At 35.5% G+C, this 16,369-nt stretch overlaps 2 protein-coding genes across 2 annotated transcripts in view; one reads left to right on the plus strand and one right to left on the minus strand.

Annotated features, from left to right (window-relative positions):
- The window catches only part of SERINC1 (serine incorporator 1), a 29,314-nt gene extending 17,156 nt beyond the window's left edge, over positions 1–12,158 (plus strand). The window contains exons 4-10 of the mRNA XM_026504725.3: positions 4,122–4,201; positions 4,424–4,561; positions 6,231–6,400; positions 6,505–6,595; positions 8,182–8,326; positions 8,437–8,667; positions 10,557–12,158. Of these exons, the coding sequence (XP_026360510.1) occupies positions 4,122–4,201; positions 4,424–4,561; positions 6,231–6,400; positions 6,505–6,595; positions 8,182–8,326; positions 8,437–8,667; positions 10,557–10,692 (991 nt within the window). The 3' untranslated portion in view covers positions 10,693–12,158. The remainder of the gene's footprint in view (positions 1–4,121; positions 4,202–4,423; positions 4,562–6,230; positions 6,401–6,504; positions 6,596–8,181; positions 8,327–8,436; positions 8,668–10,556) is intronic.
- Positions 12,159–14,482: 2,324 nt separating this feature from the next.
- Positions 14,483–16,369, minus strand: part of HSF2 (heat shock transcription factor 2) — a 35,698-nt gene continuing 33,811 nt past the window's right edge. The window contains exon 13 of the mRNA XM_026504723.4: positions 14,483–15,474. Coding sequence (XP_026360508.1) covers positions 15,470–15,474 — 5 coding nt within the window. The 3' untranslated portion in view covers positions 14,483–15,469. The remainder of the gene's footprint in view (positions 15,475–16,369) is intronic.

Consider the following 16,369-nt stretch of genomic DNA (forward strand, 5'->3'; position numbering starts at 1 on the left):
AGCTAAAGGTGTGTCAGTTTTGTTTGTCTTTTTGAAATACCAGCTCTTAGTTTTGTTGATCTTTTCTATTTTTTTCTGTTCTGTATCACGTTTATTTCCACTCTGATCTTTGCTATTTCCCTGCTTCTGCTAACTTTGGCCTTTTTTCTAGTCTTCGAGGTATACAGTTAAGGTTGTTAGAGATCTTTCTGTTTTCTTAACATATGCATTTATCACTGTATACTCCCTCTAAGACCTGCTTTTGCAGCGTCCTGTATGTCTTATTTATTATGTTGTGTTTCTATTTTCATTTGTTTAGAGATAATTTCTCTTTTGATTCTTCTTCGATCTCTTAGTTTTGCAGGAGTGTGTTGTTTAGTTTCCACATGTTTGGAAATTTTCCAGGTTTCCTTTTGTTGATTTCTAGTTTCATTCTGTTGTAGTTGGAAAAAAATACTTGAAAAGACTATTTTGGGTCCTCTTATCATATGATCTGTTCATATTGGAGAATGCTCCGTGTGCACTTGAGAAGAATATGTATTCTGTTGCTGTTGGATGGAGTGTTCTATAAATGGGATAGGTCCATTTGGCCTAACACAGGGTTCAAATCCAGCATTTCCTTGTTGATTTTCTGTCTGAGGATTTATCCATTGCTGAAAGTGTGGGGTATTGAAGTCTGCCACTGTTATTGTTACCCATTTCTCCCTTTAAATCTGATAGTATTTGCTTAATATACTTAAGTGTTCCAGTGTTGGGTATATACATATTTATGATTGTTGTATCTTCATGGAGAATTGAGTTGGCTCCTTTATCATTATATAACGCCCTTTGTCTCTTGTTACCTTTTTTGTCTTAAAGTTTATTTTGTTTAGTGTCGGTATGTTAACCCCACTTTCTTTAGCTTCCCAATTGCATGTAATATCCTTTACTATCCCTTCACTTTGAGCCTGTGAGTGTCCTTAAATCTGAAGTGAGTCTTGTATGCAGTATATAGTTGGGTCTTGGTTTTTTTATCCATCTAGCCACACCATGCCTTCTGATTGGTAAATTCGGTAAAAATACACATTTAGGGTAATGACTGGTATGTTAGGCCTTAGTAATGTTACCTTATTCATTGCTTTCTGGTTGTTTTGCATTTCCATTGTCTTTTTCCTCCATTTCTGCCTGCTTTTGTAAATTGTTATTTTCTGGTTCTCTTGTTTTCCTTTATCTTTTGTGGATCTACTGTAGGTTTTTGCTTTGTGGTTACTGAGAGGCTTACCTAAAACATTTTTTAGATGAAACAGTCCATTTTAAGCTGATAGCAACTTAACTCCAATTGTATACAAAAGTTCTATCCATTTACTCTTCCCCTTTTATATTTTTGATGTCACAATTTACCATTTTTTTATATTATGTATTAACGTAGTAGATATAGTTTTTTCAATACTTCTTAACCTTTATAGTTAAATGTTAACATGTCATCATATTATACAACTAGTTTTCTAGATCTTACTGTATATTTATCTTCATCAGTCTGTTATATATTTTCATATGTTTTCATGTCACTAATTAGCATCTTTTCATTTAAGCTTGAACTGTCACCATTTTTTGCAGGGTAGATCTAGTAGTGGTGAACTCAGCTTCTGTTTATCTGGGGAAGTCTCCATTTCTCTTTCATATCTGAAGGATGACTGGGGGATAGAGTATTCTTGGCTGGCAGTTTTTTTCTTTCAAAACTTGGAATGTGTCATTCTCCTCTCTTCTGGCCTGTGGCATTTCTGCTTAGAAGTCCACTGATAGCTTAGTGGGAGATTAAGATCCTATTTTCTCTGGCTGCTTTTAGGATTCTCTGTTTTTCTTCCATCGCTGACAGTTTGTGTTTTAAGAGGTCTTTTGCATTGAGATAATAGCATAATCTATTAGAGTTGTGAACTGAAATGTATAATACTTCCCAAGCTTGGGAAATTCTCCGTTATTTCTTTAAACAAACTTTGCCCCCTTCCTTTCTCTCCTCTCCTCTGGAACACTAATTATTCTAATATTTAGATACCGTAGATCAAATGGGCTTTCTTCACTCTTTTTCATTTTTTTTCCCTCTCTTCACTCCTATCAGGTTATTTCAAAATTTGTGTTCTCTAGGTCGCTGATTCTGTCCTACATTTGACCTACCCTTCTCTAAGTGCTCTCTTGCATTTTTCGTTTCTTTCATCAAATTCTTCAGCTCCAGATTATCGTTCTTTTTTTATGGTTTCTGGCTCTGTTAAATTCCTTGTTTTGTTCATGTATTTTTTCCCCTGATTTTGTCTTTTCTGTGTTTTCTGGTAGCTCACCGAGTTTCCTTAAAGCAGCTATTTTGGTTCTTCATTCACTGGATTGCAAGATTCCTTGCCTTTCAGCTCAGTTGTTGGATTCTTATCTTTTGGTGATGAAATGTTCTCTCGTTTTCATGTTCCCTGTAGTTTTGTGTTGCTGCTTGAGGTAGCAGATACCTCAGGTCTCTACTGGTTGCCTTCAGATGGGGTATCCTCTTCTTGATCCTGGGGTTCTCTTTGACCTTTTATTTATACACTTGCTGCACACTTCTTGCTCCCTTTTGTGGAAGAAATCTTAAGCTTTTATGACTTCTCTGGTTCTTACAACTCACCCTACTGGATACTGGAAATCCAGAAGATGGCACCACGGCTCAAGTTTATGGTTTCTCCCTTGCCTACAGATCATGGTGTGTTTTTCTCAGAGCACTCTCATTACTGGATCGGCTCTTTCTGCCACGCTTGGGAGCACACATAAAGAGCTAGCTGCAGAGTGGGAGGTGTGGGTTTAGTACTCCCAAGTGTTTGGGATCCCACACAGCAGCGGAGATATCCTCGCCTGAGGATCTCCCAGAGACTTGTGAGCATATTTCCTGCTTAAGTCCTGAGAGTAGGTGGCAGAAACTGTTCCTTTAATGCTTTGATATCTGCTGCTTTCCCCGTCTCCAATCTCCCCTTAGTCACGGAGGTCCTGCCTCAATAATCTGGGTGCTTCTGGAGAGAAATGAGTTTCTCCAGAATTGTCCCACAAATTTGGGGTAGTTGTCACTCACAGCTCCCGTTTTCCCCCATGGGAGAGGTTGCTGCCTGCCAGATAGAGTCCATACTGTATTGCTGTGGTGTAGGGGCGGTGCTGACAAAGGTCCCGCCCCTCCCACCCCAGCACACACACATGCAATGCTGGAATCTTCCCTCAGGAGGGCTAGACTTTTATGAATTGTCTCCTATTCATGGGTATTTGCCCACATTGGCACTCTGGGTTTTCCCCAACTGGAAAAAGCTGGGAAGGGTTAGGGAAATTTATTGGTTCTGCAGCCCATACCAAAGTCTGTCTGCGTATTACCAAATGCACAGGTGCTGAAGACTCCTCCTGGGTCTCTTGGCAAATGTTTCTGGATCTCACGACTCCCACAGAGGCACTTCTGTTAATGGATGGATGCCTTATTAGTTGTTAAAAACAGAGGAACCAAAAAATAGGGACTTTTGCCATCAAGATGCTGATGTCCTAAAAGCTGTTTTTGTTGTCGTTATCAGTTTTGGATGGAGCATTTATCATGTGTTTGTAAAACCTATTCATTTGTACAGCACACCTTATACTTTCACATATTATCCCATTCTTATTTTTAATTTCTTCTTATTCATGTAAAATTAACATACAGTGTTAACATCAGTTTCAGGTGTACAATATAATGAATGATTCAACAATTCTATATATTTCTCAGCATTCATCAAGATAAGTGTCCTCTGAATCCCTTTTATCGATTTCACCCACCTCCCCTCTGGCATCCACTGGTTTGTTCTCTGTATTTAAAGTCTGTTTTTTGGTTCGTCTCTTTTTCATTGTTCATTTGTTTTCTTCCTTAAATTCCACATATGAGTGAAAGCATATGGTATTTGTGTTTCTCTGACTTATTTCACTTAGCATATACCAATTCATTATTTAAAATAAACCTGTGAATATAGAACTAATATTCTCATTTTCTCATAGTGAAATTGGTTCTAAATCTTTCTTAAAACTGTCCTAAACAGTCACATAAACGCTATTTTTTCAGATGCTCTTAAAAGATTTCATATATGAAACTATTTGTTGAGTGAATATTTATTAGTAAACTGTATTTCTATTTCTTTTAGATTTTGGTTCTTTAAATTTGCCGCAGCAATTGCAATTATTATTGGGGCTTTCTTCATTCCAGAAGGAACTTTTACAACTGGTAATAAATCTTTTCTTAATTGTGTGATGTTGATGTTTTATAAAGAAATTGACATAACTGCTGCCTCGAACTGTAACACTGCTTGTGGTTGTTTTTTTTTCCATTTGGCAAAACAAATCATTTGTGTAAAATATTATTTTTCCTGTTGTGTATTGTGTTATGAAGATGAAATAATAAAAAGTGAACCAGCCACTCATTTGTATGTTTTTTTTTTTCTTTCAGTGTGGTTTTATGTAGGAATGGCAGGTGCCTTTTGCTTCATCCTCATACAGCTAGTCTTACTTATTGATTTTGCCCATTCATGGAATGAATCATGGGTTGAGAAAATGGAAGAAGGGAACTCAAGATGTTGGTATGCAGGTAAGCTTTTGTCTTACAGAGCATCTTCAAGATAGATGAACTTTGAAGGTCAGAGCATATATGCAGACTATAGGGAAATCAAGATTTTTATGACATAACAACTTTGCTTATTGAGAGAACTTTTAGGGAATCAATTAGAACATACCCAAGAACCAGGACATAATCCAGAATATCTTGAATGGCTAAAATAGATGTTGCAAAGGCTACTGCTGATAGTACGTACTTTTTACAGCCTAATTTCCTATTCTATAGCAGGTTAAAAATATTAAAGGGATTAGGACTGCTAGAAATAAACAGCGACATAATTCATAAACATCAGCATGCAGGAAAAAGTGTAAAAAGCAACTCTAGAACTTTTCATTTTATGTAAGTGGAAAGATGCCTTTTTGTGTCAGTAACACCGAAGGGGATTCTTGCAGTAGTGTGACTGTTCTGTTTGTAATGATGAGCTTGAGTCCAGTGGTTACACTGCAGAACAGCGATCAGAATTCATTGGCTTGCCCCAGATGAAAAGGAGGGAAGAGACTCGGGTTAAGTGCATAATCAATCCTTGTGCAGACAACTGTGACGAAGCCCCTGTTTAAGGTGCATAGCCGCTGCTCAGTTTTACAGTAGTTGCCTTGTGGAAATGTGGGCTCAGCATTGAATTTTTTCTGATTTCCTAACAGAAGCCATAAATCTAAATTTTTATGTGAAATGAGCTGAGTTCAGCTAAATATTTTAAATCAGATTGAAAGCTATATTCATTGTATCTGCTAGCCTGATATTTCTCTCACAGCTAGTTTGTGTGGTATTTGATCTCAGTGGTTAAAATAGAGTTTAGTATTCAAAGAAATAAGCTTCAAATAAGCTTGGAAAATTCACTTTTATAGAACACCGCATTCTTTAATGCATATCTAATGCAAGAGTTTCTCCTCTGTTCCCTGCTTTATCACCAGTGCTTAGAACTTTGTAGGCATTCAGTAAATATTTGTTGGGTGGATCCCATCAGGCACATCTATGTAAACACCTGTATATTGAACACATATTAAGAAAAAAAAAAACACATTGTGTTTTGATTTACATAGAAGAAACTTGGATTGTCTTATTAAATAATAATGACTTACCATTACATAATTTTTTTTTTAAAGATAATTAGTTAAGGGGTACCAGGGTGGCCATTCAGTTAAGTTTTGGGCTTTTGATCTCATCTCAGGTCTTATCTCAGGGTTGTGAGTTCAAGCCCCGTGTGGGGCTCCACATTACGCATGGAGACTACTTAAAAAAAATTTTTTTAAATAAAAAATAAAGATAATTAGTTAATATAGAAAAGCATTATTTTGTAGGCTTAGCATTAAATAATGTTCCTTTTATTTTTCTGTATTTTGAAAATTATGGCTAATGTATGTGATTGTGTTTGTAATGGAGCTATTACTATTAATAAAATATTTAATATGTTACCTAACCTACTGTCCTTGAAAATACTATAGTGAGCTATGTGTGAAGACTATAAAATCACTGTGATAAAGTTCAGAAATATTCTCTGCATAATTTTATAGCCTGCATGATGCTGAAATGTTAGTTGCTTAAAATACATTTTGAATAAAATGATTATTTTTAAAATGAGCCCTATGCCTAATTCCTAATATTCATGATAAATTCTAATTGTCCAATTATATTGCTTTCACAGCATTGTTATCAGCTACGGCTCTGAATTATCTGCTGTCTTTAGTTGCTATCGTCCTGTTCTTTGTTTATTATACTCATCCAGCCAGTTGTTCAGAAAATAAAGCATTCATCAGTGTCAACATGCTCCTCTGCCTCGGTGCTTCTGTAATGTCTATACTGCCAAAAATCCAGGTATGATCTTTATATTGTTCAGTTTCTGTGAAGCTTTCATTTTTCTAAGTTTTCCCTAAATCTTGAATGATGTCAGAATAAATTTTTGTCTTAATTTTTTGTAGGAATCACAACCAAGATCTGGTTTGTTACAGTCTTCAGTAATCACAGTCTACACAATGTATTTGACATGGTCTGCTATGACCAATGAACCAGGTACGTTTTGTTTGCTCAGGTTTATTTGTTTTTAATGAATTCTACAACTTTTTTTTTCAAAGATGGTCGTTTTGTGAAATTAAGCTATTTAAAAAATAAGCCTCTAAGGATGGCTGTGTGGCTTAGTGGGTTAAGCGTCTGATTTTGGCTCAAGTCATTGATCTCATGGATCCTGAGATGGATCCCTGGGTCACTTAGCAGGGAGTCTGCCTGAGATTCTCTCTCTCCCTCAGATCCCCCTACCCAGCGGTCTCTTGCTCTCGCTTTCTCTTTCTAAAATAAGTAAATAAATCTTTAAAAAAAAAAAAAGCTTCTAGAGGAATAAACAGTATGGAAATAATAACATTTTCATGTTTGATTATTGCCGTGTATTTTTTTCACTTTCTTTCACTAACAAAATTTAAGAAGTTAAATGAAAATTATAAAAATATACCTAATTTGTAGTCATATTAACGATAGTATATATAAAAAGAAAAGCTCTTAAAATGCTCCTTGATTCCTTGCTAAGCAGTATAGTCTTTTTTTTACTAATTAAAATAATATTTTTGTCTGTGAGTACCTTGCAAGTGAATAGCAAGGTATTCTCAAGGAAGTATCCATGAGATTAGAAGCCAATATATATCATTTGGGGTGAAACATATTGGTGAGAAATTAATTACTGATTTTGAAAAGGAAGAAAATTATCCCTTTTATTTAAAAAGAAAATTATAAAATGTTATCTAAATCTGATTGCAAGTTTATAAACTCAGTAGGTACTTTATCAATAGTTGGAAGAAGGCTGTTTTTAGTATTAGAGATTATTTTTGTTCGGGTGTTAAGTGGTTAGAAAAATTTTTTAGTAATTTGCTTTAGAGCTTACTCTTATCTGAATGGGTGTAAGATAAGAATCATTTTTTTTCTTGTTTTTTTCCCCTAATTAAGGATCATTTTCATTAATAAGATGGTAGTTGTTATATCTGGCTTTGTGGAAGAGAAAAACATTTTGGATAGTTTAGTGAATAAAAACCTTACTTTTTCTTATGAAACAGTACAGATTAGGTCATTATGACTTATTTGGACATTCCCACAAAGCATTTGTTAAAATTCTAATAACTGGTCGTTTTAATGTGTAAGTTACCTTGCTTATGTAGCAACGTACTTTGACAATTCATAAATTTCATAAAGTCACTATTATTCTCTTACAATATATAAGGAAAAGCCACTGTATTTTCATTTAGAACACCTGAATTTTATTCCTAACTGTACTAAAGTTTTATTATACTTAGGAGAGCTCATCTGAATTTCACCCATTTCTTGATCAGTAGAAAGCTTAATAGTATCTCAGTTCTCGAGGTTTAAAATGAAATTACTTGATTTTCTGGGTACTTCTATAAAATTAGCACTAAAATTTAAAAGGTCTCATTATCAATAATTACAAGTTGTTTCAAAGTATTTTTTTCTTACACCTTTTTCCAGGAAAATTTTTTGAATATGCAAGGGCATAAAGAGTTTACAAAAAAAACACAAACCTGTAACTAGGCCCCCCCAAAATAAATTACTTTTTATACTGTTCTAACATTTTAATTTGACCTTAATTTACATTACAGAAACAAACTGCAACCCAAGTCTACTAAGCATAATTGGGTACAATACAACAAGCACTATCCCAAAGGAGGGGCAGTCTGTCCAGTGGTGGCATGCTCAGGGAATTATAGGACTGATCCTCTTTTTATTATGTGTGTTTTATTCAAGGTAAGAAAAGTCGTGGATATTTTTTTAACAAGAAATCTAGCCATTCATTTAAAAATCATTTTTTTAAACACCTTTTTTCCTTCTTTCTTCCTTAACTGTCTTTTATGCAGCATCCGTACTTCAAACAACAGTCAGGTTAATAAATTGACTCTAACGAGTGATGAATCAACATTAATAGAAGACGGTGGAGCCAGAAGTGATGCATCACTGGAGGATGGAGATGATGTTCACCGAGCTGTAGATAATGAAAGGGATGGTGTTACTTATAGTTATTCCTTCTTTCACTTCATGCTTTTCTTGGCTTCACTTTATATCATGATGACCCTTACCAACTGGTACAGGTAATATTATATTTCATGAAAACTTCACATGTGGAAATTTTGAGGTTTTTCATGATTGCATTGCAAAACATGTGGTATGAAGTACTTTTTTATCCTCCAGTGCATTTCAGAATTTACATCTAAATGATTAATAAGATCAGTATGAGAAATGCAGACTTTACTTCCTTGCTCTGGCAGTAACAAATACTGAAATACTTCCAAATCTTGAAGAGATGAAAATCGGAAGCTTCATGAAATTAACACATTTTTTTTTTACAGAAATACCATATTAATAGTTAATCCAACACAATGCTTTATTTTTTTGACACTGTAACCAATTCCCGACATGGTGTAAGATACATCTTTTTCTCTGTTTCGTTCAAACTGTTGTTAAAAGCACTTAAGTTTCCAGAATTGAGGTGAAATACATTAATGTAGATTAATGCAAAGAATATGGCTACTCTAAAATCGGATCCTTAGAACTCTCCATAGCTGTAACTTGTGCTTTTTTATCACTTTACAATGTATAAATCTTTTTCTGGTAATAGAAAGGTAGTTATTTTGTTTTCAAAAAATTTCTAATTTTGTCGAAATGGTTACCGAGAGATTCAGTTTAAGATTCAAGTTGAACTGTATGGTTTGCAAAGTTCTGTTTTTAATAATTTTTAATGCAGAATACCCTTTACAACTTGTAAGAAGACTCTGAATACCAGAAAAAGATGTAGAAAAAGATTATTTTTCATTTTAAGAGCAGACTTTTCTGGCATTTATTATTGAAAAATAAGTATTTTTTAAAACTCCTACACTGCAGCATAGTGATAAGAAACCATGTAGTGTTCAGTAATTCACAGCTTTGGCTGTCAGATAGTATTAAATGTTAAGACTTTAGATTGGGGCACCTGGCTGGCTCAGTTAGAGGAGCATGTGACTCTTTATCTCAGGGTTGTGAGTTCAAGCCCCACCCACGGTGAGTGTAAAGATTACTTAAAAATAAAATCTTAAAAAAAGAAAAAAACCCAAAACTTTATATGAAAAATATTTTGGTATGTTTCATTTGCTCAAAAATCAGCTAAATTTGGAGTGTATTTCCTTCCGAATGTCTTAAATCTGAAAAGGCTGAAGGTGGGAGAGTGGTTCCCATATATGCTTTGAACAGATTATACTTTTTATACAGGATAGGATTGATTTTTTAAAAAAATATTTTTATTTGTCAGAGAGAGAGCACAAGCAGGGGAAATGGCAGGCAGAGGGAGAAGCAGGCTCCCTGGTGAGCAAGGAGCCCAAACCGGGATTCTATCCCAGGATCCTAGGATTATGACCTGAGCCAAAGGCAGACGATTAACCGACTGAGCCACCCAGGTGTCCCTAGGATTGATAAGTCTTTTATAACAATATCTTACTTATCCAGGCATCACACTCCATTTCTCTATTTCATGACTACTAAGCCAGAAATACAGGTTCCCCCCTACTTTCTTACAGTTTGCATTACGCTACTTCATTTTTATGAAAGACTTATATTTATTACCTGTTTTTGCTAACTGAAAGAAACCCAAAGAGAGATTTTGCTTTTTAGAAAAAAGCCATTTACCTTACTCATGTAGGTTTTTTGTAAAAGTAAAGTGGCATAACGGACTTTCAGATAGTGGGAACCTGTCCATAAAGAGCCTCTGAGTATTAGTAAAAGAGCTACGTCGGAGGCCGATGTCCTTTACTCTTTAAAGGAAATTTTTGATTTTTACCTTCATATTAGCTATTAAAGTAGTATGGCAAGCAGGGTAACAGATTTGCCCAGCAATTGTGTATCTCTTACCACAAACTCTATACAAAGAACACTGCTGAAGTAAAGCTAAGTGGCATGATGGCTGATAATCCAACCCTTTCTTCCCTTTCATTTTTTTCTTAAATTTTAGGTATGAGCCTTCTCGTGAGATGAAGAGTCAGTGGACAGCAGTATGGGTGAAAATCTCTTCTAGTTGGATTGGCATTGTGTTGTATGTTTGGACACTAGTGGCACCACTTGTTCTTACAAATCGTGATTTTGATTGAACAGGACAGGACTTCTGGCATGAAAGTCCCACTTTGATCATTGCTTGTTTGAGATTAACAGTATTCCCAACTTTTGTAAAGCTGTGTATGTGTGTGCTTCCCATGTAACTTCTCCAGTGTTCTGGCATGAATTAGATTTTACCGCTTGCCATTTTATTCATTGTATTCTTGCCATGCACATTGGTATGTGTGTTAGAATGAATTACAAAGGGAGAGATGTAGGAGTCTGATGGTGAGTTAGGAAAAGTGGACACTGTTAGGTTTATCCTTAGCTCTGTGCCTGTGAAATTAAGAGTAAAAACAAAACTGCTTGACAGTTTGATGTTTAAATTGTGCTAGTCTCTAAGCTATTTTAGAAAGTATAGAAGGAAATGTATGGCTGCCTTTTGAAATATTTGATGCCTTGCCCTACAAGAGACTGCAAAGAACGTAGCTGTTGTAAAATTGTATAAACAAGTAACTTAAATGCCAGTTGTCTGAAAAATCTTTTCAGGTTTTTCCCTTGATGTGAAGGTAGGGAATTTATACAGCTAGGGAGTGTTTGATGGACAGCAGTGTAAATTATGGTGGAGATTGAGAGAGGCTTCACAGAAAGCTTGGTGGTGATGGTGGGTTACTAATTTGAATACCCAATTAGGTTGTAATCTTCCCTGGGTAGGGATGGCCTTTCATACCAACTTTGTTTTAGTTATTATAAACACTTGCAAAAGTACAGGTTCAATGGAGACGTTAGGAACTCTGAAGGATTTAGGCAAAGTTTTTAAAGAAAGATAATCGTGGGTTAGAAGGTGCACTTTGAAAGTTCATTTTGAAAATCAGAGGTGGTAAACTTAGGACAGGATGAAACTGTAATATCCTAAGCCTCAGGAGACACTTACATAAAATCTAGTCCAATCCTTTATTTTAAAAATGAAGAAAACTGAAGCTCAGGTAGCTAGTCAGTGACCAAGCTGGTAAATCCCAATTTCCCAGAAAAGCTGGCATTCTTTTGGCGTTCAAAAATAACTTCTATTCAAAATACATGCATAGTAGATGACACACCTCATTAGTGGTGGATAATTTGTTATGTGATTTGCTGGTGTCCAGCTTGCCTTCTACCCATAAACTGAGGCCAGGAGAATGATGGAATGCTATAGAATATAAACTGCTTATAGTACACTCTACAGTTCAGAAGATGTTTAAAATGCTTTTGTATTTGCTGCCATCTAATTAAAATATATAGTTTATTATAATCTTTCAACCTGAAAATCAAGCAGTATGACAGTTAACTTAGAAACTTAGTTACTTGTACATGTTATTAGTGTCTTAATGAATCTTAAAATCTACATTTGCTTCTTTTAAGGTATTTATTAATGTAAACGAAAGATAATTCAACTGAATTCCCCAACTTTATTCTGTGTGTTAATATTGTGTTCCATCATTTTGAATGGCTGTGTACTATCTCTAAATAAATGAATTCAGAGAAAGTGTGTGGTGTATTTTAATTCTTCAGCAGCTCACATTTAGGTGGCTATAATACTCAGACCTGTTTTTTCTCTTGTGTATAAAAGAACCTGAAACAGGGTTAACTGTCCCATTTTGTGTCCTGAAAACCTGAATTGTTTTAAAGGTGGTAATTACACCCTTTTGGTCCTCTGTAAGTAACCCCTGAAATTGGATCTCAGGTAATTAAGGTGATGTTCTCCTAAAGAACCTTTAGTAGATGGGCCAGTTTATTTTGGAGAATATTTTTAATTCATCTAATATTCTACACCTGTGTCCTGTAGGCATTTTTTTCCCAGGTTGCAAATGAATGCTTTCTGACACAAGATGATACAAAGAAGTCCCTTAGCAACAACAAAAAATAGTAATGAAGTACTCCATTCCGTATGAGTTACCAAGGTTTAGTGCACTTTATTCAATAATTCATTTAAAATGGTATGATTTCTCCAATATTATAGGCAAGACAATGTCTATAAAAGTCTTGGGCATTTACTCAGAAAAATCTTATATGTTCACACAAAACCTATACAAGAATGTTCATTGCTTTATTTGCAATAGCCCAAACTGGAAACAGCCCAAACAACTGGTGAATGTTTAAACACACAGTGGTACATCTATACCACGGACTACTAAACACTAAAAGAGGAATGAAGTGTTGGTACGCAAAACAACTTGACTGGATCTGCAAGGAACTATGCAACTGTATTAAAAAGCCAATCCCAAAAGGTTACGTAGAGTATCATTTCATTTACTATAACATGCTTTCAATGATAAAAATAAAGATCAGTGGTTCTTTGGAGCCAGGGATTAAAAGAATCCCTGTGGGTGGGTTAAATGACAGTTCTACAAGAAACTGCCATCTTCCAAAGTGTTCACACCATTGATGTATGTACCATTCAGTTTCTTTCCATCCTTGCCAGCATTTGGCGTCACTAAGTTTAGCCATTCTGATAGGAATACTGTGTTACCTCATTGTGGTTTTAATTTGCCTTTCCCGAATGGCTAATGATGTTGAATCTCTCTTCATGTGCCTATTTGCCATCTATAGGTCCTCAGTAAAATGTCTATTCATGCCTTTGGCAATTTTGTAATTGGATGGCTTTTTATTATAATTTGTTGAGTTTTCATATATTCTAGATACACATCTTTTATCAGATACGTGGTTAGCAAATATCTTCTAGTCTGTATCTTTGTCTTTCCATCTGAACAGGGTCATTTGCAGAGCAAAAGCGCTTAATTTTGATTAGCTTCAATTTATCAATTTTTAAAAGACGTAACATGTTTTATCTGTGTTGTAGTTTCTTTATGTTAAACTTGTCACTACTTGGCCAGCTCAACACACTTTTTAGTACTGCCCTGTAACAGCACTGAAATCATCCCCATTTACTGGGCAGATGTTCCATTCTTAGATCCTTGATTTTTTTTTTTTTTTTTTAAGATTTTATTTGACAGAGATAGCCAGTGAGAGAGGGAACACAAGCAGGGGGAGTGGGAGAAGAAGAAGCAGGCTTCCAGTGGAGCAGGAAGCCTGATGCGAGGCTCGATCTCAGGATCCTGGGATCACGCCCTGAGCAGAAGGCAGACGCTTAACGACTGAGCCACCCAGGCAGCCCGAAATCCTTGATTGTCTATGTTTTAAGATTTAAGACAAAGAGAACTTTCTGTTCCTGTGTTTGTAAGTGTATTAGGGTTCTCCAGAAAAAAACAGGATACTTTGATAAATGGTGAAAATGGCACTTCACCCCTGTGGTCTTTCTTACCCCAAACCCATTAACTTCTGTCTAATCATGGGAAAAACAGTAAACCCAAATGAAGGTCACTCTACAAAATACCATGCCAGTACGCCTCAAAACTGTAAAGGTCTGCTTTATTTGTATTGTAGTCTGTTTGATACCAATTCCATGAAATTTGTTGATTTGCTTTATGGCCTAATATGCAACCAATTCTCAAAAAATACTTCCTGTGTGCTTGAAATGAACATTTTAGGCTCTAATTCTTAACATTCTATGTACATTCATCACAATGTCATTTCATCCTCTTCCCAGTCTGCAGACTTCACATTTAAGCCTATCGTTTGAGTATACCATCCCTATTTCTAAAAGAACATTCAGCTTTCTGTCATATGTGATTTCTGATGGCGATACTTATAACCCCCATAAGTGAAAGTTATAAAGGGGATGAAGATGGGGAGGGGCACTCTGGAAATTAACAGTCTTCATACTGTGGTACTTGTTTTCCAGAGAGAGTACAGAGACTTCCTCTGATAAACGAGTTTTTAGAGAAATCCGTTTCCAGATCTTCAATTTCGTTATTACTCCTTCCTGAAATTGGATCTGCCTGAAAAGATGCCTTAAGGATACAAGGCGTCATCCCTCTTAACAATTACTTTCCACATTCAACAAAGATGCACCTCTTACGCATTCTGAATCTTACTAAGGCACTTCGGATAAAATCTTGAACACCCAATAAAGACAAATTTTTAAATACTGGTGAGAAAGAATGACAGTAGGGAGAGAAAAGTCCTTTTGCAATTCAGGTAGTTTCTATTTTTTCGCTTTCAATGAAATCAAAAGATGATCAATTAAGTCACCGGCTCGTAAGGCATTAAAAAATAAAACAGTTCTAGTACATAATTCTGAAGAAGTTCAAAAGACTGAGTGAAAGTGCTATAACAGAATTCCTTTCATCATATACTTCTTTGTATTATAAAATTTTTTTAAAGAGACTTTTTTTTTTAAGATTTTTTATTTATTTGATAGAGATAGAGACAGCCAGTGAGAAAGGGAACACAAGCAGGGGGAGTGGGAGAGGAAGAAGCAGGCTCCCAGCGGAGGAGCCTGATGTGGGGCTCAATCCCAGAACGCTGGGATCACGCCCTGGGCTGAAGGCAGACGCTTAACGACTGAGCCACCCAGGCGCCCCTGTATTATAAAATTTTTAAGAGTTGTACACTTAGGAAAACAAAAAGGAATGAAACTCATGCCCTTACATTGATAATCTTCACCTTCAGATACAAAAAAAAATGGGGAAGTACTCATCAAGACCTGTTCACTCCACTAAAAATGTTATTTCTGATAAAATTTTACTGTTTAATGTTTGCCAAAATTTCAGTATTAGTGAACACTAAGATCAAACAAAAAAAAGCCAAAGGCAGAACATAAAAGTTTGTTCCCCACTCACCTGAAGTCTACAATAGGTGTCCAAGATTGATGGGTGGCTCTCTTCTAAGCAGTAAATCAGGAAGCCAGATTTCCTCCTCCTCAATGTATACTCAGAAGCCATATACTCCTCTGCATCAGGCTAGTGGAGGGGTAAAAGAGCAAGGAGGAATGCAGAGGGGAGGTTTTCACAGACCAGACCTGGAAGTTCTGTACATCACTTCTGATTTATTTATCAGAATTCAGTTACACAGCCACCCTTGTTTATGAAGTAGAAATAATCTAACTGCATGATAGAGAAAATGATTTGGATAATTACACTGTTTTGATGAACTGTGCATGACTGGACACAAACTTCTTTAATGCTTAGAATCTTAAGGTTATAGGAAACAATTTCAAATTTAGTTGCAGAGAAGTGTGACAGTATCTTCAATGCATGACTTTCACACATAATGAAAGTAGGATAAAATTCTTTGGGAGAAGTGGAATGGATGATGATATCAAATCAGTATGGTAGATTCCTTTAGATACATTTCAAAAAGCACAGAACTATTTTTAAACAGTAACAATTATATTTTTAAGTGGTAGTATTAACAATACTTTAAATTCCTTCCAACTAAAGATGAAAAATTTTAATTTCAACTTTAAAAAGTACTAGGAGTTAAGTTTTTCAAGATTTTTGGAATACTTCTAAAGCTCCAAAATGTCCCCAAGGAGAAGAAACTTAATCATATTCCACACTGAAGAAGAGAAGGGAATAAGAAAAGTCTCTAAAGTTATCTCAGGCTCTGTTCCCACTTTTAACAACCTCTAGAAAAGCGACCTCTATAGCTAATGTAGAAACTAACTTCTGGGGACTTAAATTAGCTCACCAAGATGCCATTGTCAGAGCCAAATGTTTTAAGATCTGCTAGGGAAGGGTTTCCTATCTCTCTGTGCTAGGCTTTACTCTGAATTTTTACATCATAGTAAGAGAAATTCCAGGATATTGAGAGACAGAATATGGCCAAGAGGAAGGCCATATTTGTAATTCCTCA

Source organism: Ursus arctos, unplaced genomic scaffold, assembly GCF_023065955.2.
Source record: "Ursus arctos isolate Adak ecotype North America unplaced genomic scaffold, UrsArc2.0 scaffold_13, whole genome shotgun sequence".
Classification (NCBI taxonomy): domain Eukaryota; kingdom Metazoa; phylum Chordata; class Mammalia; order Carnivora; family Ursidae; genus Ursus; species Ursus arctos.